Consider the following 22,558-nt stretch of genomic DNA (forward strand, 5'->3'; position numbering starts at 1 on the left):
TGTGGGGGACATATTCTAACATAGTGTGGACAACAAAGAGAAGAGAGATCCACAAAATAGTCAGCTCCAATTCCATGGCCCTTAGGTAATTTTTTCCCAAGTCCCATGCCACCTAGTTATTCCACCTTATATCCTAGCAGAACAGGGGAGCTAGAGAAATATGTAAGTGCAGAGGATTTGAGGTCACAGTTCACATTTTGGCCCTTGGAACAGAAGATGGATTACTAAACAGTTTTGTGCCTCAGTTTTCTCATCTGTAAAATGAGGATAACAACAGTACTTATCTGCTGGGTCAGATGAGATGATCCCTGTCAAAGGTACCTAGCAGCACATGACCTTGCATGTAACTATGCCTCAGTAAATGGTAGAGATTTTTACTGATATTATTCATTTCAGTCAATTGGCCCTTCCAGTCATTTGCTTTTGAGAACACTGTTGAATGCTTGAGCAGTGCAGATGGTGGACCCTGAAAAGCTCAAGTACTGAAGTGTCATTTCATAGTCTACAGAGTGAGCCTTTGCCAATATTACAGATTAGATTATTTGACCTGACTTTCTGAAATTGTACAATTTTCCTGGTTCAAGTTAGTCTTCATTTATCATTAAAAATTTAAAACCAAAGGTGGGTTTTGGTGGCTCACACCTATAATCCTAGCTACTCCGGTGGCTTAGATCTGAGGACTGAGAGAGGATTGAAGCCAATCTAAGACAAATCCTCAATACTCTTATCTCTGATTAACCAGCAAAGAGGTCGATGTATGGCTCAAATAGTAGAGTACCTGTCTTGAGCAAAAAGCCACGTGAGAGTAAGGCCTAGAGTTCAAGCCTCAGTACTGGCGCAAAACAAAACAGCAACAATGAAAACAATTTTAAACCAAAACCCAAACCCGAACATTCAAAAACAGGAAGAGTGGATATGGAAAAATGTAATTTCTGTGGAAAGGACAACATCACAGAATTTCCTAGATGCTCTCCTGAGTAAATTAGAATTGTTAAATATGTTAATGAATTAACAAAAAGAAGTAAAAGCCATTCTTTTTGAAAGACTAGTCAATAATACAAGAACAAGTAAAAACTTTTTTTCCCTTGCTTAATTTTGAGTCTTGAGACAGAAATATTTCTGGTTAAGTACATTTATTTGGTGGGAGCTTATTCATTTAAACACCATAGTATTTTGTATTTTGATCCTTTCAATGTAATTCTGCCTAATGCATGCTGTATAATCATAATATTCTTATAGCAAATACATTAGAAACATTACAGCCAATTTTTTAGTCTTTGGGTCCTCTTACTATGTTGCTGTTGCCATTTATTTTTAGCTTTGCAAAATAATCACAAAGCTAATTGTCTACTAGAATTCGAATAAAGTCCGAGGTATCCCTTTTTATATTGCTCTTTTATTCCTCATTGCCAGGCTCTATCAGTTTTTCATTTTTGTGTATGTATGTGTGTATTGTGGAGAAGAGCTTGAACTCATGGCCTGATCCCTGTCCCTAAGCTCTTTTGCTCAAGACTAGCACTCTACCACTTTGAGTGATAGCTCCACTTCCGGTTTTCTGGTGGTTAATTGGAGATACGAGTTTCATAGACTTTCCTGCCCTGGCTGGCTTCAAACCATGTTCCTCAGATCTCAGCCTCTCCTGAGTAGCTGGGATTATAGGCATGAGCCACCAGCACCGGCTCAGTTTTTAGTTTTGACCACAGAAATATGTCAGATTGTTTTGCTATCTGGAAAACACCATTCTAGATTAGTGATTTACAAATTTTGGGTCCTGGGAAAGTGAAAACCCATGTCAGCTATTATTTTCTGTAAGGAAGGCTAATAGATATTGGATAAAGGCATGTACTTAGTGACAGGTGTTTTGACCACTGAAAGACTTTAACAGTTCCTGGCAACATGCTATTATCAAAGTGGGAGAATACCATTTTATTTATAAGATGGCATTAGTGCCTTCCTGCTGCTTCTTAAGATAAAGAACATTAGCCATTTATCTTCTACACAGTTGGTAAAAGTTCTATAAAATAGGATTTGGACATTTTTAGTAGAAGAAAGAGTAAAATTAATTCTTAGATGTTATTGTGGTTTTTTCATTTTCTTTACAGAGACATTTTGATAGATATAACTGCCAGGACACTTGTAGACCAGGAGATTATAACTGTTGCTCGTCACTACCGTTTGCCTTCTCCTGATGATACAGATTTGACTACGTTAATGTCGCAGGTTCATGAAAAGTTCAAGAAAAGTATGTTTGAGAATTTTGAGAGGCTCTTAGCTATCTGTTTGTATGAAGATCGAGAAAAGTAAGTTTTGTTTTATTTTTAATAGATCATTTAAGTTTATGTGAACTTGAGTATTGAAAGGAATGCATATTTTGTCCAAAAGGACTAAAAGTAAATTGCCATGTCTTATCATACTCAACTATTTAGTGAACACACCTCAGTTCATTAGGGAATAAGAGAGGAATAGAAGAGGCCCTATACCTTCAAAAGAATAGGTTGTTCCCTGGCTTGTGAATTTGCTTCAAAAAGCTTTCAACCGAAACATGCAGTAAAACAAGATGTTAGAGAATTTTAATTCTGAGATGCCATCTCACATTATTTTAATACTACCTAGGACTTATAAATGTGACTTTGATATATAGAGAATAAGAACCTTGGAAACAAACGATCCACAGAAATTCTTAGAAATTATTTCTTAAAAGTAATGAAGCTCAGTATAATTATTTCTAATACATTGTTAGTATGTATAAAGTCTTATTAGATCCTAGCTACATACAGCTGGATACAGTGGTTTTGGTATGTGTGACCTAATAGAATGTAGGGAAATTCATCTCATTTCATTTGTTGTTGGAAATTTTAGTTCTCACTCTAGTTTATATTTTCTTATTTTAATTTTTATTATCATGAAATAGTTGTACAAAAGGGTTTGAATTCAAAGTGTCAGTTTCTGAGTACAATGCATCATGATCCATGTCACTCTAGCTTTTAATCTTGTTACAGTACACTATTGCCACCTTTCTTCCCTGTGGTTCCTTTGCTTATCCTCAGAATTTACATCTGTATCCAGGTGGCCAGATAATGCCTTAAACATCTCTAACACATCATAGTTTACCATAAAATTGTATATTACTTTTTTTGTCTTTTGCTAATTAATAATGCATCTTTGTTGAGTTGTTATGACATTTGAATTTTTCTTTGACTCTTCAAACTTTCTTGTTGCCTACTGAAGAATGTGTGGCCTGAGCTTTGTATAACCTTGGCTGTGTCTTCCACCAGGGTGAGAGGTGTGATCCTCCTCCACTAAAGAAATACTTCTGGAGAGCATTAGGGCTGGCTGAAAAGACAGCCTGGGGCTTATCTAGATCTAATAAGCTTTGATTGTAAACAACATTCTCATTGCAAAGGAAAGAGGCCAATTTGTTTCCTTTGGGTTACAATTTTGTATAGTGCCTCAAAGAACATTGGCTGAGTATTTGACAAGCATTTCTGGGCTGCCAACAGGCTGGGGAAAATGAATGTTGGGCCTCCTTTAGAGAAAATGACTTGCATCTCACAAAATTGAAGGGAATGTTAAGGCGCCAGTTGGGCTTGGGTCCAAGGAAAAGACCTAAACCAAAACACCTCCAAGTCATATTATACTTGTGTTGGATACTCTGAATGCCTATCAAATTAAAAGATGTTTTCAAATATCAGAACCATTTTTGACTAGTGGTCAAGAATGCATATCGATTACTTAGAGCAACACTCATGACTACAGCCTAAATCGGCCTGCACTATCACCAAACAAAAATCTGAATCTGGATCTTGATTTGAAAGCCCTTAGTAAGGAGAGAAATCTAGTGACCCTAAAATAGAAAAAGTTGGTGAAATATAACACTATTGTTTTTCCTTATGGTACATTCCAATAGCAGTACATTTTCAGGACATATTATATTTCTATTTTCTTCCCCATATCATATAATTGTTGCTCATGGAACACAAGATGTATAAAAGCTACTTTGTTTTAATGCAGAAAACATGTATTACCTACCATTGACGTCAAAAGGATATGTAAGTCTTCCAGGCTACCTTTGAATGATGAGCTTCTAGTAGAGGTACTATCCAGGTAAGCAAGAGAATGCACCTTGATGAGAATTGTTGCATACATTTTTTTGTGTGGACTGTTTCTGCTTTATGTTTTATATATAGTGCTCTAGCAGGCAGACTTTCAGGTCTTCTCACTGCAAGTCTTTAGCAATCAGAAAGTACTGCTTTCAAAAATCTACCCTGAATTTTATTATAGAATATCCTTACAACCAATGAAATGTTATACACTTCAATTTTTTCCAGAAACTGTACATACCTATGTATTAAGGTAAAAATAACCCAGGAGATTTTAATTCATTATAGGCTTTGTAACATGTAAGAGCATGGTAACTTTTCCTTTTATAAGACATAAGGAAAAAATGAGAGAGAAAGAGGGAGGGGTGACACTGTTTGAAAGAAAACGTACTCATTATCCGACTTATGGAACTACCTCCTCTGTATGTCACCTTTACAATACAGTTTAAACAATTTTTAAAACCACTTGAAAGGATATATCATCAATAATATAATTAAAACAACCAAGAGTAAATCAATGGTAAATTAAACCCAACAGTGTTATTCACAAGACAATATGTTGGAAATTAGCTATACAACTGGGAGTGGGGGAAGTATTCGGAGGGAGAGGAGGTGGGATAAAAATAAAGGAGGAGGTAACAAGTATGAAAAGAAATGTACTCACTACTGTATGTATGTAACTGTAACCGCTCTGTTTTTTTTGCAAGTTCTGGGGCTTTGACTCTGGGCCTGAACGGTGTTCCTGGCTTCTTTTTGCTCAAGGCAAGCACTCTACCATTTGAGCCACAGCACTACTTCTGGCTTTTTCTGTGGTGCTGAGGAATCAAACCCAGGGCTTCATGCATGCAAGGCAAGCACCCTACCACTAGGCCATATTCCCAGCCCACTGTAACCCCTCTATACATCACCTTGCCAACAGAATTAAATAAATAAAAAAGAAAATAAATTAGATTAAATTAAAGGTAAATTAATTTTGAATCATTGTCTGAAAGCAGCCAGGATATTATGGTATATTGATGGTTCTGCCTCTTTCCTACCATCTTTTTTACTTGCTGAAAGCCATATCTTCCTTCAAGGTCCTCTTCAAGTGGCACCACATCCATGAAACCCTCCATGAAGTGTTTCCTTGGCTAATGATCTCAGGGTTTATCTTTTAAGGATTCACATAACACCGTATTTCTCTTTCTGTTCCTTTTCTTGTAATGAAGAGTCATGTTTTGACCTTTAGATCCATTCAGATGCACATACTTTCTCCTCACTATTTAATTTACTTCATATAAAGAGCCAGTGAGTTGCATATCATAGCAATTTTATCTACCTTATATTCTTTAAACTCACTTATTAGCTATGTGATTTTGTGCAAGAATCTGCAAGGAATCTGGTTCTCAGATTCCTTACCTGTGAATGGTAATAACAGCATTTAGCTTCGTAGAAGTTCTGAGGACTAATGGAAATAACATGTATAAAGTACCGTGTACAGCACCTGGTAATAAGTATTGACTGGGGACTAGGAGATAATTCAAGTCAGGGACCATAGCCCACACACAGACTGACTAAGAAACGAAATGGAAGAAACCTGTTAACTTTTTTATGGAGGAAGCCTTGTTTTTCAATAATTGGGTCTGAATGCTTTTCACACATTAAGCTGTCTTCTAGTCAGGAAGCTATGGATCTTTATTAGATCATCTCTTCATGGGCTTGAGGACAAGTTGTCCTGGAAAGTTCAGTAATGTAGGAGCCTAGCTTCTGGAGGACCTAGGGGTTTCTTATCCAGAGCAGAGGCCACCAAGTCATCATCCTCCCATTCTCTCAGCAGACTGTTTTGTCTTTGCATTTACAATTAGACATTAAATGTGAAAGGACTGTTCCGCAACTTGCGTTGGGGTTGTCTCAGTCTCTGAATACATTCTGCTCAGTTTAGCTTTGAGGAGGTCATCCCTCCCTGCCACTGAGCAAACTATGTTCAGTCTAACTTTGCCACTAATTGTGCACTGACCCTTCTCCACACTCAGGGGGAAACTTCAGACTAATCAGATTAGAAACTGTCTCATTCCCATTCTCCTCTCCCTCCAATATGCCCTGCCATGATTTGGGTCACATGCTTGATGTTTTGCATCATCTCCGCAGATTCCTTTCAAAGACTGCCCTAATTCCTAATGGACCCATCAGCTTTCAGCTTACATTTGTATTCTGCATTCTTATTGTTCCCCACAGACTCCACAGGCCTTTATAGAACCTTGAAGAGAATCTCTTTCTACATAGTCCTCCTCGTGGCACACTAATCCACAAGCCCCTCTGACTCTGTAATCTCCCGTGGGAAACAGGGATAGAGTTTCATTTTGCTCAATGCACTACTGCCCAGGATAGATATACCTGCTTTAGGATGAGGTTACCGCCTCTGGGCATCTTTATAACTCTGCTGTATGAATTCAGATCATTAGATGACAAACAACAGAGTGAGTGCTTTCTTTCACCTAGTAATTGTTACCCAGTTCTCTGCAACTGATGCAGAGAACTAAGATGTTGTATTAAGATTTCCCTTCTATTTCTCTTTCATCATCCTTGTAATTCAGCTAGGTGGTGTTAGCACAACCAAAGTTGCGATTTGGATTTCCACATTTTGCTTTTACCTTTATTTGCTCCAGCCCTACAGTTTGTGCCATGAGAGCTGGTATGGGGTTGTCTTACTTACCAACCCAACTCATTTCACTAATGTACAGAGTATCACATTTCTGTGTTCTATGTCATGGCAGCTATTATCCATTAAAATAGCAAGAACACTCTGTATTGACATAGGCTTGATAGCCTGAGAATATTTTTATCATTTCTTGAGCATTTTAAAGGTACATTTTAATTGAGAGTAGACATGTGTACCCATTTCCTAAATGTAAGTATTGATATATAAGGAAAGTCTCACTGGAAGAGCATTACTTCCATTTGATGCCCCAAACTTCCTACGAAACCTTTGCTTTCTATCTGAGCTCCCAAGGGTAGGAATTATATCTCATTTGCCTTCACAACCTCAGAGACTTGCTCTGTGCTGGTATACAATGTGTGTAGAAGGGAAACTTTGGGCTTGGGATCTACCACACCTGACTCTAAAGCCAGCTTTTCTGCTACCTGGTTATGTGTTCCATGTGTCGTTATGCAAACCCTGAGACTTCACTTGAATGTAATTGTCCCTCAGTACTAATGAGAAAGAAATTGTGATTCTCAAGTACAAGAGAGGAAGAAGATTCTAAGATCATTCCATCCTTGTAGGACTGGGGAGTATAAAGATGGCTTCTCTTGTTTATAGCATTCTGAGGTCGAACCTGAAATAACTAGAAATACAAGTGCAGTTTCCCCAGGCATCTCAGCCCTAAGCTAGTGTTTTATAGCTGACTTTGGGTTCCAGGGAATGCCTTAGAACTGGCCTCCCAAGAGAGCTGGTGCCTCCTCTAGAAAGATCAGTTAAAATGGGAAAAGTTAACAGGTCTTTAAAAGCATCTCATTATGTTCTACCCAGCCCCATCTCTTGTCCCTCCTCTCAGAGGCAAAGTTTGAGCTCATAGGATTCCACCTACCTGGCAGTGAGGCTGATGGGCAAGCATTGAGCCATGTGGCTTTTGTTACAGAATGTTTGGCGTACTACGGAAGTTTTCAGAAGATCTCTCTTTCTCTCTCTCTCTCTTGTCCCTCTTCCTTCTCCTGTTTCTGCCCTTCTTCTTCTTCTCCCTCTCCCTTTCTCTTAGTCCCCCATCATTCCTTTCCTTCATCTTCTCTGTTGCATAGAGCTTTCTACACTTTGAAATATAAGGAGATTAATAGTTGAGGAATTTAAAAATTATAAAACTATACAGGCCAATAAAGCAGTAACTCTCTGTAGAGTCTGTACTTGGTAATTGTGAATCAAATATATCTCTACTGAAATCTGAATTGAAATTGAGGGGTCTGGCAATTGACACATAACCAATTACTCATTGACCACCTGTGCAGTGCCACCTTGCCAATTCTAAGTTTTCTTATCCACCCAATGCAATAGCTCAGAGCTCTACATTTCTCAAGAGTTTAACCTTGAAGACATTCACCAGGTCTTTCAGGATGGATTTGCTAGTAGTGAACTAAAACCAAATGTGACTAAGTGAATCCCAAATGTATCTTCAGCTGGGTGCCAGTGGCTTAAGCCCAGGAGGCTGAGATTTGTTTCAAGGTTTGCAGACAGCCTATGCAGGGAAGTCTGTGAGACTCTTATTTCCAATTAACCACCATAAAGCCAGAAGTGGAGCTGTGGCTCAAGTGGTAGTTTAGCCTGGGGCACAAAAGCTCAGGGACTCTGCCCAAGCCCTGAGTTCAAGCCCCATGACCAACACAAAAACATGTCTTCACACCTTTCTCTTCCAGTTATTCCTCTAAATAAGGTGGCTTTTGCAATAGAAGGTATGTAGTTTCCTAGGCAGCACAATGTAGCTGCCACTAGGCCTTTTACCTCTTTGGAGGGTGGAAAGAAAGCTGCTCAGCATTATTCCCAGTGGCAAGGAGATGACTGGCTTCTGCAGTTTTCAAACTATTCATCATTTCTTGGAGGGGGAGCAAAAACATCAGTCAAATGTCCTGTTAGATTCACTTCTAAGAACTCCCACCCAGCAAGCCCTGGGAAGCATGTTTGGGGGCCATTATTATTTAGAGAAGAACTGGAGAAATTGCCTTTCCTCCCCTTTCTTCCACAAACATGTCTTTTAGTTTGTATAGGGAAGGAAATGGTGGATTGCTGGAGTATCAAAGGGAAAGGAGAATTTATGGAAGCTTTAGGAAAACACTTTTAGCACTGTGAGCTGAGACTTGAAAGTTAAGAGGCTGATTTTTTTAAAACAAGTATTGAAACACTTAAAAGCCAGAATTAGTGTTGCTCTTTAGGGCAGTCACCCTGGAAGGCTGTGCACTGATTTTAACCATGTTGCCATAGAGAGGAGTTCTTTGGAATTGCTTTCAAAGTCTTCTAAAAAGTATTTCTTCCAAAGTGGCAAATCTCTGTCCTTTGAATATACATCAGAGTTTGAGCTAGAGCCAAATATCCTTTGGGGAGGGATGAAATAGGGAACTCAGGTGGAGGATCTGGATCATATTTTTTATTGAAAGCCCAATGTGACTATGAAATAAGAAGGTGTGTTGATTTTTTTTTTAATTAATACATAGGCTTTTCTAAACTATTTTGAAATGATGGCTAGAATTTAGCAAGTGATGTCATCTTTAGTGATAGATAGAACAAAGTCTCAGTGATGGGTAACAGGGTCAATAACCTTCCAGGGTAACTAAGTGTAGGCACTGACTTGCATAGTTGATCTTATTCCCTTGATATTCAAACTTTTGCCCATCTCTGAACTGTTTTCTCTGCCACCTTCTCCAAGAATTGGTTTTGATTTTAGACTTGAAAAATCTCCTTGGTGTCCTACTACTTCCATCTCTCACAAGCTCATTTTCAAGCATAGTATATATTGAAAAGAATATATTGTAATCGCAAACAGTGGCATAAAATATCTTATTGCATCAGTGGTCCAGGGAAAAAACTATGTTTAGAACTTGGGAGCAGGAAGAAAGACCAAGGTGGCTAATTCCAGTTAAACAAGCTCCTACTCTTTTTCTCAAAATGAATGGTTTACTACTTAGAAAGGCGTGTTTCAGGATCATTTGTTTTCTTGTAACACTAAGTTTTTATTTGTATCAAATTGATAGATGTGCATGGACAAGGATAATCCAATAATTCTGAAAAGTTTATTTCAAAAGCAGTAGTCTCTGGCTGTATCAGCTGCTACTTTCAACCTTTCTAGTTGTTTCTTATAGGCTTTAAAATAGCTTATGCATACTATTAATTTTTGATTTATCATTTGTAAATGCTACCTACTAACTTCCTATTATGGTAATGATTGAGAAATTAGCATACTTTGGTTCCCATTACAGTTTATTTTATCTGAATGATCTCAGGGTCTTCTCTGTATCCCTGGAGTTTTAGAAGTCCGTGGTGTGTGTGTGTGTGTGTGTGTGTGTGTGTGTGTGTGTGTGTGTGTGTGTGTGTGTGTTGGAGAGTCTTCCTTTTGTTTTTGTTTTTCATAAACTTTCTTTTAGTTATTAAATACTTTTCTTCTGATTTTACTTTTATCTTATGAGAACTACTAAGAAATTAGATATCGCATATTTAGATATTTACTCTCACCATTTTTTTTATTTTCATGTATTTATTGAAATTTTCTTTGCTTTATATTCTATCCCTTATGCTGCATTCTTTTAGTAGTATAATTTTTTAATTCTAAGGGTATGTTTTTAGACTTCATGGTCCTTCTTTGTAGACTTCTGTTTATCTTTTCAGGGGCATAACATATTTTCTTATCTTGCCTCTTATCCTTTGCTCCCTGAAGTTTATCTGATTTCTTTTCTTTTTTTCTTTGTTGCTCTCTTGACTGCTGTCCTTAATATTAGATTCTTTGGTAGATGTGGAAGTGTCTTGTTGATCAAATTTCACTATGCAGTATGTTCCTGGGCCTTCATCTTCATTAGGGAATCCCCAGAAGCTGAAATCTAGAGCTTTATCAAGAACCATTCATAGCATTCAGAGAAGAATCCTGTCTTTTCTGCTAGGTTGGGTGGAAAAGCGGGTCACATGAGAGAAGGGAAAATAGTTTAAACATTAGTCACATACTAAACACTAGAAGGGGAAAGGGAGGATTGAATGCCCTCAAATTCAAGATATAATGCTTCTTCTGCTTCCATATGCTTCATCTCCTCTAGACTAGAACTTTTTTTTTATTTGAATTTGTTTGGAGAACAAGTCTCTGTTTCCTCTTGGGAGAGAAAGCATACCCTAGAGGAACGTATTTGGAGGTCTAGCTGCCCTTACTTTATCTAGGATTTCTAAGTATTCTTGTTTTCAATCACCTTATCCCTGCCTCTGGTAGTACTTTCAGTCTTCAGTTGCTGAGTCTCTTAAGAGTTTTATGGACATGTTGACAGGTCATTCCTTTCCTTGTTTCTACCAAATCCATCTACTTTTCATCCTGAAAAACATTTTAAACTCCCCCTTTCACAGAAGTCTGTTCTTCAGCTATCTCTTTGTCATTTTGTGCATCTCTGTTTATATTCTTTTGTAGATGAAAGGTGAGATTTAGTAGAAAAGGGAAAGAAATACTTGTGGTCTATCTATTTTGATTTACTGCCACTCTGTCCACTCCTCAAGACCAAAGAATTCTTCCAGGAATCATCACTACTCCTCCCCCTCCCTCCCCCCCCTCCCGCTTTGGGTGGAGAGGGGAAACCTACCCACATATACTGAGGTCTTCTAAGACAGAACTGAAAAGAAAATCTTGGAGTATTTTATGATATTAACAAAGTCTTCCTTTCAGCCTTACTCTGGGATTTGGGAAAGATGAAATCTTTCATTTCTTCTATAAAGAATCTATATATTTTGAAGCTGTGTACACTTTAATTTACAGGTATTGATCCCTTCTCAAGTATGATTTGATTCAGAAAATCCTTCCTAAATACCTTCTAAATGGGAAAATAAAAATATTGAGTGTGATGTATCATGAACTTGGATGAGAAGAGAGCTTGGGGTTTAGGAGATAACAGTGGAACATGCCAAGTATCAGAGTTAGTGGCAACAAAATTGAATAGGACTTCTTTTGTTATCATTAAGGTGATGTACAGAGGGATTACAGTTACATATGTAAGGTAGGGTGTAAATTTCTTGTCAAACTTATTACCTCCTCCTTCATTTTTCTCCCACCTTCTCTCCTCCCCAATCCCCGCCCCCCAAGTTGTACAGGTAGTTTACAACATGTTGTCTTTATCACTGTTGCATTGGTTCATGCTTTGTCCTTTGTCTTGAATAGGACTTCTTGCGGTGACTTCTGGAAATGTTCCTATGAGTTCCAATGCTTTCATCTAGGGAAAATACTAATTCAGGTAGAGGGACTCAGAATAGAGAAATTTCAGGAAGAACTTCTCAAGGAAACAAATTTTGAATTGAAACTTTATAGATAAGAAGACCAAAGATTCAAATGCCTTGCATGTCTAGGAACAATGTAGACATAAGCAGAAACCCAATAGACCTGAAGTATTGTGGCAAGGAGAGAGTTTTGTGGTGAGAACATATGATTAGAGAGGTAAGCAGGATGGATCCAGACTAAGTTGAGTATTTAAATCCTAGTGATAAGTAGTTTAGCTTATAGTCTAAGTAAGGAAGCCACTGGAAGATTTTGGTGGAGGGTGGTCTGTTGCAACTTGAAAGTAAATAGAAGAAGCAAGACCAAGATATAAAGCTTTTGCTAGAATCCAGATGAAAGGTGATACTGGTTTGAGAGCAGGGCATAGTAAAAATGGAGAGGACTACATAGATTTACAATATGCAGTGGTAGTAAGTAGTCCCCGGGACCAGTTAGTGGACTATGTATGAAGAGTGAAATCTAATCTAATCTAGTCTACTCGATCCTAGATGGATCTTGTTCTCAACTGGTTCTAAAACTACTGAAATACTAACTTCTAAACTCTAGGATTCAATAAGTGCTTCCTGGAATTTATTGTATGAAAACTTCTTGATAAGTACATTCTATACTGTAAGAACAGAGACAAGTATTTCATTGTTGATCACATCCAGCTTCCCAGTCTAGTGCCTACAAGCATTACTTATACAACAAATGAGTCCCATACTTTATCTCCATATGGACCGCTTTCCTGAACTTTGAAATCATAGCCTCAATTTCTCATTAAAATGTAACACCTATAATCCTAGCTACTCAGGAGGCTCAGATCTGAGGACCACGGTTCAAAGCCAACTGTGGCCCAAAAGTCCATGAGGCTCTTATCTCCAATTAACCACCAGAAAACTGGAAGTGGCACTGTGGATCAAGTGATAGAGTACTAGCCTTGAGCACAGAGAAGCTCAGGGACAGTGCCCAGGCCCCCAGTTCAAGCCCCTGCACTGGCAAAAAAAATGTAACAAATCTAAAACTAAATTATGAGACTTGCCTTACAATTTACAAACCCTACAGTCTTTCTCATCTCAGATCAACTTCTTTTTTAAAAAAATAATTACTTATTTATTGTCAAAGTGATGTACAGAGGGGTTACAGTTTCATATGTAAGGCAGTGGGTACACTTATTGTACAATTTGTTACCTCCTCCCTCATTTCCCCCTCCCCCTTCCCTCTTCCCTCTTCCCCCATGAGTTGTTCAGTGGGTTTACACCAAATGGTTTTGTAAGTATTGATTTTAGAGTCATTTGTCTTTTTATCCTTTATCTCTCAATTTTGACATTTTCTCTCCCTTCCCTAGTTCTAATACCAGTATATACAGTATCCAGGATACTCAGATGAGATACAGTGATAGCACGGGGACAACCACAGGAAGGGGATACAGGGGACCATCATCAACAACAACAACAAAAAAGCTACTGTTTCACATGGCATGTTGAAAGTAATTACAACAGTGATATAACACTCATTTCCAGCTTCTTCTTCCTAATTGCTCAGTTAGAAGACTCAAGTCATCTTCTTCCTTACAGACAATATTCTTACAGGAATTCCATTGAAAATGCATTCAACAGTGACCATTTCTTACCACCTTCATAGAACCCATGATTATTCTTTGTCTATATTACTGCAAGGAACTGCTAGCTGCCCCCACCACTTCTACCTTGGCTACTCTATTCTACTTTTAATATATCAGTCCAAATTAATCTTAACGATATAATAAAGCCTACCTTAGTCTTTTCAGGCCACTGCAACAGTATACTATGATTTGGTGGCTTTAAAACATAAAACTATGTTTTATAGTTTTGCAGGCTAAAAAGTCTAGGATCAATGTAACTGGTGAGGTCTAATACCTGGTGTTTTCATGACTCCTTCTTAGTATGTCCCCACATGGGAGGATGGGCAAGGGATTCTCTAGGACCTCTTTTAATCATTTTATTCCTTTAGTTATTTTTGTATTTATTTGTATGTATGTGTTACGACTGATGCTTGAACTCTGGGCCTTTTGCTTAGTTTTTTTTGCTCATGGCTATCACTCTACCACTTGAGCCACTCATCTAATTCTGGCTTTTTGCTGTTTAATTGGAAATAAGAATTTCTGATTTATCTAATAAGGCTGGCTTCCAATCATAATCCTCATATCTCAGCCTCCTGAGTAGCTAGGATTATAGGTGAGCCATTAGAACAAGGGCATTTTTTGTTTTTTTGAACAGGATTTTTTTTCTGTGTAGTGCAGGCTGACCTCAACTTCTCAATCCTCCCACCCCTGCCTCCCAAGTGTGCATATTACAGCCAGGTACCATACTATCTGTCTATGGGGCATGAATCTCAATCATGAGGGATCTGGCCATAGTGACTTAAGTACCTCTTCCAGAGCTCCAACTCTAATAATATCACATCCATGATCAGACTTCAACATATGAACTTGGAGTATAATCATTTAGAACATCAAAGGTCCTATATATTTTCTGATAGTATGCTCTTAGATTTCTTTAGAGTAAAAATCAAAGGCACTACATAATCTCTGTTATCTCAGCTCCTACTCAGAGAAATAGGAAATGCTTTCTTTAAGAACCTGTTAAAGAGAAGCTTCTCCCAGGGCATCCTTAATTGAGTTTTAGTTTGTAAAACATACACAAATAAAAGTAATAATAGTCAAACATTTTGGCTACAAGCATTTCCTTAAACAGAGCATTCCCTTCAATGGAGTTGAAATGATGAGTGTGGCCAAAATTCATAGGGTAAACAGTGATGGGGGTGGCATGTTAAGAGTTGTATCTAAGAATCCTTGGCCAAAGAAAATGTACACAGAAGAGTTACAGAATTCCTTTTTCCCTCTTCTGGTTCCAGTTTAATTCCACTTTGTTTACATTGATGAGTCTATGTGACTTCAGCTTGAAGCATTTAATTTGTTGTTGCTAATTTTTATTGGTTTATAAATATGAGTTATTTTTTCAATCCTTTGGTGAAGAAATTAGAAAAATATCTGACTGATTCTGGACATGTTATTTTAAAGGCAGAGGCCCAGAGCAAAATGCTTGGAAGAACATCTTACTGACTACTTTTGTCATTTCCTTTAAAAAGTGTTGTTACATAATCAGTAGATATTTTTCTTAAATAATTGGTAGAATGTGATCAAATTTTTTGTCATTCATCACTTCATGCATGTCATCTTTTTTCATGTGGTTTTGATTGTTATAAAGGTGATGTACAGAAGTTAAGGATGCATCCCTTTTTGGACAATGCCACTCCTTCCCTTGCTCTCTCCCAGTTTTCTCTCCAATCCCCACCAATAAGTTATGTAGTTCATTTTCAACACAGTGCCTAGTGAATACCACTGATACATAAATATGATCAAATTTAAAACAAGTAGCATTGAGGTTTTACATTAAAAAAATCCTTAGACACTATCTAGACCACTGTAATAATTGTGCTGCAATCATTGTATTTTAGTAGCCCAAACTCTATTGTGGTTAAAGATTAATCAAATGTCCTTCAATAAAATATAGTAGGCAAAAATATTCTTTTTCACTATATGTGATATAGGATAATAATTTGTTAAATTTTTTTCAAAATGAAGGCTGTCTTTTTCCTGATTATAAATTTAAAATAATTCAGATGATATAGAAAACTCTAAAGAAAAAGACAAAATCACAATTTCTCTTTCTAGAAAAAGCTGGTTTATTTATATAAGGGTATTATCAGGTTTTTAAAAATCTGTACCTTTTATCTGTTCATATTATTTTGTAACCTACTTTCTACTCTGTAATATATCAAGGGCATATTTCCATGACAACAAAGATGTGTATGTAAATAATCCGTATTTAATGGCTATGTAATAAATTACAACATCCCTTTCTTTTTCCTAAAGTTAACTGAGACTTATCTTAAAGATTTAAAAGGTATGTAATTTATGAAATAAAAGGACAAACCGTGTTTACTGGTATTGGAAGTAGGAAATTCAAAGGGAATACCAAATTTGAGAGACACAGGGTAAAAAAAGAGAAACAAATACAAAAGCAATACTTGCAAAACTGTTTGGTGTAAGTGAACTGAACACCTCCGGGGTGGGGGGGGGGAGGAACGGAAAGGGGGTGGAGAGAGGGGGGTACGAGGGACAAGGTAACAAACAGTACAAGAAATGTATCCAACGCCTAACGTATGAAACTGTAACCTCTCTGTACATCAGTTTGATAATAAAAATTTGAAAAAAAAAGAAATAAAAGGACATGCTATTTTACTGACATATTTCATCCACTAAACTTAACAGTCCTTAAATACTCCTAAGAAAATACAGTGATGACTTAGTTAATAAATTAGTAAATTTGGTTCTACAGTATTTGTTGAACACATACCATTTGCTAGCCCCAATCTTGAGATTGGGCCTACTCTGGTGGATTAGGTAAATTAGATCCTCACTCTCCAATAATTTATATCCTGGGCAATCAGGAGTAGATAATAAACTAATAAGTCAGATATTAAAGCATACATGACAATATTCTTTTAAGGTAAAATATAGGCTGGCATTTGCCCATGAATACTATACATTAAGTCAAATCGTATAATTTCAGGTTTGAAGATAGTGAAAAACAAGTAAATTATGAAGCATTTTTCTCTGCCCTGAACTGGAGAATGAATCCAATGCCTGAATATGTGTCACCATCGTACCTTAAAGAGGTAAGCTAAATACCTATTTTATTAATTTATTTAATACCTACTTAAAAAAACAGTTGTGACTTTGTTCCCTGTATTTTTTAACACTCCATGTCTTTAAATTATTTTTAATGTAAAATACCCATATACTTGAGAGAAGTGTGTGTATGTATTTCTGGGTATTTGTGTTAAAGGCTAATTCACTTTCCATGCTGAGCAAACATCTGCTGTGTAAGAGCATGACTTGTCTTAGGCAGCTGAATTTTTTTAAACCTCAGTCGCGTCCAATTATATGGAAACTAGGATAATAGGTTACAGTTATAAATAGATATAAACACTGTTATCAAGGGATTCTGGTAACATCATCATAAGCTACAACAGCAAATCTTGAATTGTGCCTGTGTCTGGAATCCTCAGTCTATCTCTGACTGCATATACAGGTTTATCATGGGTGACAAAATAGAGTATAGGGACACACATTTCATAGTAAGGCCAAATTTAAAATAAAAATCCAGTAGAAAAATGCTTACTTAGGGAAAATAAAGTTTATGTGATTAGATGATGTTGTCAACATTGTGGAATTGTCTGGAATTCTCTAAGATCTCTTTCACCCAATTGGCTTTAAGGAGTGGGTGGTGGTGGTTTGTTTGTATTTTTACATGCTCCAGAAATTGATTTTCTTGGGAAAGTCCCTTGATAAAGTAAATTTCATGTGTTGATACTCCCAGAAAAGAGGCGTTTATTCCTCCTAGTCTCTGCTGACCAACTCATTCTAGCCAGAGATTGTCTGGTGCCTCTGAAAGTTTCTCAGGCATGCAGGAGTACAGAGAACAGCCTTAGTACTAGTTGGGAGACAGTGGTGGCCTTTGTGGAGATGAACAGATGTAGGGCTGGATTTCTGGCTCTGCTGCTTATTTAGCATAGTGACTTCAGGTCAGTCAACTTACCTTATTCATTTATAGATGTACTCCTCAGAAAAATCAAAATTAAATACCCTCAGTAGATCTTCTGCCCTGTGTTGCAGTCCAAAGATAAAGGATATCATGGCTACCATTGAGAGAACTACTGCTGCTAAAGACATAGCAGTACATAATGATTTTGAGTGTGGCTTGCTATAGGAGATACTGAGATACCATGGGATGAGGAAGAAGCTGCTTCTGAATCAGGCTGGGGGATAAGAAGTACTCTTGGGGAGGTGACACTTGACATTTCAGTGGAGTAGTAAGTTAGCAAGGTAGGAAAGTGGCATGGTATGGAAAAGGCATTGCTAACAGAGCTGTCTCAGATATGGGACAGCATGACACTTAAACAGAAGCAAGAGGAATTGCTTGGATAGAAGTGGATGAGGCCACAAGGGAGGGTGAGCTTACAGTGTTGCTGTGGCAGGGAAAGAGATCATTGACATACGTAAATTTATTTATTCATTTGATTTTAATATGAATCTTTATTTTAATTGTACACATTTTTGGGGTACAGTGTGATAAAACATATTTTCTCATTGCTTTGTATTTTCCTCTTCCATTTCACCCAGTTCTGTGTTGGAGATATCACTATTTATCACATAAAAGTATCTCCACTGTGGTTTGCATGGGAAATTCCTGTAGTTTAATATGTAAAGACTTAAGACATTATTTAATAGGTGTAGTATGGATACATAGTAATTTACTTGACCATTCTCTATTGATAGGCATTCCTCCTAAAATGTAACATTGTATTACTTTGATTTTTATTTTTTGATGACTATTGAATTTGCATAAAATATCAGCGTTTTGTACTACAACCCACAGTAATAAAGACATTTTTTTCTACGAAAGCCCAGCATGTACATATGTAATGGAACAAGTGTTTCATATAAGAATACCATTCTAACTGCAGGTGCAATATAATCTTTTCTTCTTTCCTTTCTCTTTTACTTTCCTACTCCCTCGCCTGTCATTCTTTCTCTCTTTTGAATGTTTTTCCTGACCCGTTAAACTCATTACATTGATTACAAGGATCAACACCCACACTGGGGGAGTCCCTGTCCAGGAAAGCCATGGATTTACTTTCCTTGTGTGTACCCCTCCCCCATTTCATCAATTTACAACTCTGTCTCCTGAGACATTTCCTGAGCCTCAGACTTTAGGTGCTTTTTAGAGAAGGCAATGTAGATCACAAGGTCTGGAATCAGAGAGACTTGTTTTCAATCCAAGGACATTAACTTACCAAGTGATTTGTACAAATTATTTGACCTTTCAGATATCTCCAGGTTAAAAATGAAGATAAAAATAGTTCTTCCATTATGGTTACTATGAGGACCCAATGAGTCAGTAAACAGGACAGCACTTACAGCAAGTCCTGTCCCTGAGGGTTTAAATGTTAGGTGCTTTTATTGTTTAACAAGTGGAGATACCTTGCCTTCATTGGAAGTCAGTGGGTCAGGCCCTGCGCCATCCTTTACTCTGCTAAGATGGATGATTTTCTACTTGATGGAAAACAATAGAAACATTATAGACCCAAATGTCACATCAGGAAAAGCAGTAGGCTCTTGTTATTCAGTGGCAGTTAAGCAGTAGTTGTTGTTATTCAACTATGGTGAGAACTTTACTCACACTCTCCTTGGTTCTTACATTTTGGAATGATTCTGTCTACCACAAACCTTTCAAAGGGACTATTTAGTAGGAACAGGTTGAATGTGGTATTGTATAATCTGTATGGTAAAAATCAGTAGCCTGTTAATATCTCGTAATGACTGGATACATTTGGATCAGATCATATTCCAGGTTGGGTTCTCTAAGAATCAGATGAAGTCTAACATACAGCACGTTTATTTGTTGGTTATGCTGGAATCAACTCTATTGGATGGTGAGAGAAGAAAAAAGAGTAGTCAGAGAGAGAAAAGGGGAGGGAAGAAGGGAGGGAGGGAGGGAGGTAGAGAGAGGGGGAGAGAGAGGGAGAGAGAGAGGGGAGAAATGTTGAGCTGAGAGCATTCTGAAAACATCTTTGAAAACTCATAGGAGCATTGAAGATAGAATATTCACAGTTCAGCCAAAATAAAATAGCCGGGACCTTTTTATTCCCATAGCTTATGTTAAGAAGTAATATAACTTGTAGCTCTTTGTAACCAAGACATCTCTATAGGTGAAGCAACCCATGCTTCTTTTCAAGGAGATTCTGGGTGGCACATCACAGCTGAGCACCCAGTCCCAGCTGAATGTTCTTAGTGGTAGCTGAGACCCTCATCATGCAGTACAGATTCTTCCTGTGCTCTTCTTACATTCTTGTCTGATCTTTCATGCTGGGAACTGATAAGAGAGTGGTTATGCCAGAAAAGGCCATGCAGGAGTTAAATTAGATGTGGAGGGCCCTGGACCTAGTTGGGCATAAAAAAAATTTCAGCTTGCGGCTGGGAATATGGCCTAGTGGCAAGAGTGCTTGCCTCATATACATGAAGCCCTGGGTTCTATTCCTCATCACCACATATATAGAAAACGACCAGAAGCGGCACTGTGGCTCAAGTGGCAGAGTGCTGGCCTTGAGCAAGCCAGGGACAGTGCTCAGGCACTGAGTCCAAGCCCCAGGACTGGCAAAAAAAACAAAACAACAACAAAAACACCCCAACAACTTCAGCTTTAGGAATTACCATCAGTTGGGGGCTGGTGAAGCCCAAATCACATGTAGTACCTCAAGGCAAAATCGCTCAAGTGGTGAAAGTGCTACAGTCCTAAGTGTGAAGTAATGGGGCTGGAAGTCTTTTAAAATAAATAATGTCTGGCTGAGCTGTGTGGAAGTATGGCCCAGGTGAAGGCCTGGGTTGGGAAGATACTTCCTCTAGAAGGTAAGCTGGACAATCTGTCTCTGGCAGGAGCTTTACTGATGACATGGACAATTCTCTAGAAGTTATCAGTACTGTTCTTACTCAGAAACTGGATTTCTTTACTTTGCCGCCCAGTTTTCTCAGCATGGTCTCTTTTTCATACTTGAGATCATATTGAGAAATTAAAAGGGGCTTCTTGGCTGATGAAAACTGAGTAAGCCTCAGTACTATATTCAGCTTAAATTCTTTGTGTATCAATGTTAATGGACAGGATGAAAATTTAGGTATGAATTTGAGACACCTTCTCAGCCTAGCCCGATTGATTAACTTGCAATGCATATAGAACGGGTAGGGAGGGGACAAAAGCTAGGAAAAAGACCACTGGTTTTAGCTAATCAGAGACTGAGTTGGCTTTGTCTGGTACATAAGCCATGGGATTGGAAGGGAAAGACATCATAAAGCAGGACATCCTCAAATCCAGATAACAAAGTGAAGGGGAATCTAAGAAGTAAGTACCATCCAATCGTCAAAGGGAGTCAGTTAGCAGGCTTCCAGAGAGTCAGGAAGTTTAGAGAAGTGATCCACATGGGTTGGCCTCAGGGTGGAGAGCAAGGTGAAGGATCTTGAGGAACAAGTGGAGAATTTCACAAACCAGTCTCTTACCAGGATTAAAGAACAAGCACAATCAGAGTATAAAGCCAGGTCCAGATAATAGATACTGGAGCTTGTTCTGCTCTTGAATAGCAAGACCAGTTCCATAGACTCACATGTAACTTCCCTCTGTGTGATAGTCAAGTGGCCTTAACTAATAGAAGTGGTCCCAAACAACCAAGCAAGACTAGGTCTGGCTTTACTTAGTTTGACTGCTTTTCGTGATAGCATTTTCCTGCATGGAGATATAAGCTATAAGTCAACTATCGCTTATGAGTGCTGGATGTGGTCTATTGTCATTGGTATATGGTATGGATTTCGGGGGGGGGGCGGTGTGTGCAAGGGAAACTCCTGGGGTCATGCCCCCTGGCCCATGATGAACTATTGGGTCTATTTCATCTCTCCATTCTGTGACTCCTTGTGGTCTTACCACGTTGCCCCAGTACTATCATTGCCTGGAGACTCCTGCTTCCACACCATTGTGCTTGTTCACAGATGGTAGTTGTAAAACTGGCAAAATAGGTCCCACAGTTTCAGAGCCTGTCTGATTAATCTTGGAAGTCATGTTTTATAAAATAAGACCGAATGAGTTCTCGTATAAACTTTATAGCTTGCACTATATGATTGGCTCTTGTCTTATCTTTTGACATTTCTGAGTAAAATCAGACATGGCTTGTTTTATGAGCACTGTAACTGCAGAAGCATTACAGTTGACTCTGGAGTGCTGTCCCCTACCCCCACAGGATGATATATGGTCTTGGCAGTGGGAAGTTGGGGGAGGTCAAATACACCTTGAGATATGTCTTTGGACACCCACTTGTTGAAGATCTCCTTTTTTCATTTAGAGCACAGAAAACCTAGTGACATTTTATTGTCCAAATAACCTTGACAGAATATCATTCGCAACTTGTAGACTGGAAACTTACAGTCAGAGGCTAGTACTAACTTTTTAAAATGAGCAGTTATTTCTAATATTTGTGGCTGAATGTAACAGTTGAAATAGAAGGTTAATATTCACTCTTATTAGGTTTAAAAAGAATTCAAAAACACACTGATTACCTAACAGAACAATAACTTAGGAAAAAATATCTAGAGTCTACTATAAGCTTAAATATTGGGTGACATCTACTTAAATTGTATACAAGCCTGTCACAAAAACTCCAGAAATAGCTGTGTCCTTAAAAACTTTACTTTTTCTGTAATATAGTTCCCAGGAAAAGTTTCCTGTTAAAAGTTATATCTTGGGCTGGGGATATGGCCTAGTGGCAAGAGTGCTTGCCTCGTATACTTGAAGCCCTGGGTTCAATTCCCCAGCACCACATATACAGAAAATGGCCAGAAGTGGCGCTGTGACTCAA

The 22,558-nt window shown here is 38.0% G+C and overlaps 1 protein-coding gene across 1 annotated transcript in view; it reads left to right on the forward strand.

Annotated features, from left to right (window-relative positions):
• The window catches only part of Efhc2 (EF-hand domain containing 2), a 153,478-nt gene that overhangs the window by 124,405 nt on the left and 6,515 nt on the right, over positions 1 to 22,558 (forward strand). The window contains exons 12-14 of the mRNA XM_048335429.1: positions 2,103 to 2,300; positions 4,012 to 4,104; positions 16,672 to 16,777. Coding sequence (XP_048191386.1) covers positions 2,103 to 2,300; positions 4,012 to 4,104; positions 16,672 to 16,777 — 397 coding nt within the window. The remainder of the gene's footprint in view (positions 1 to 2,102; positions 2,301 to 4,011; positions 4,105 to 16,671; positions 16,778 to 22,558) is intronic.

The sequence above is a fragment of the Perognathus longimembris genome, chromosome 28, assembly GCF_023159225.1.
Source record: "Perognathus longimembris pacificus isolate PPM17 chromosome 28, ASM2315922v1, whole genome shotgun sequence".
Lineage (NCBI taxonomy): Eukaryota > Metazoa > Chordata > Mammalia > Rodentia > Heteromyidae > Perognathus > Perognathus longimembris.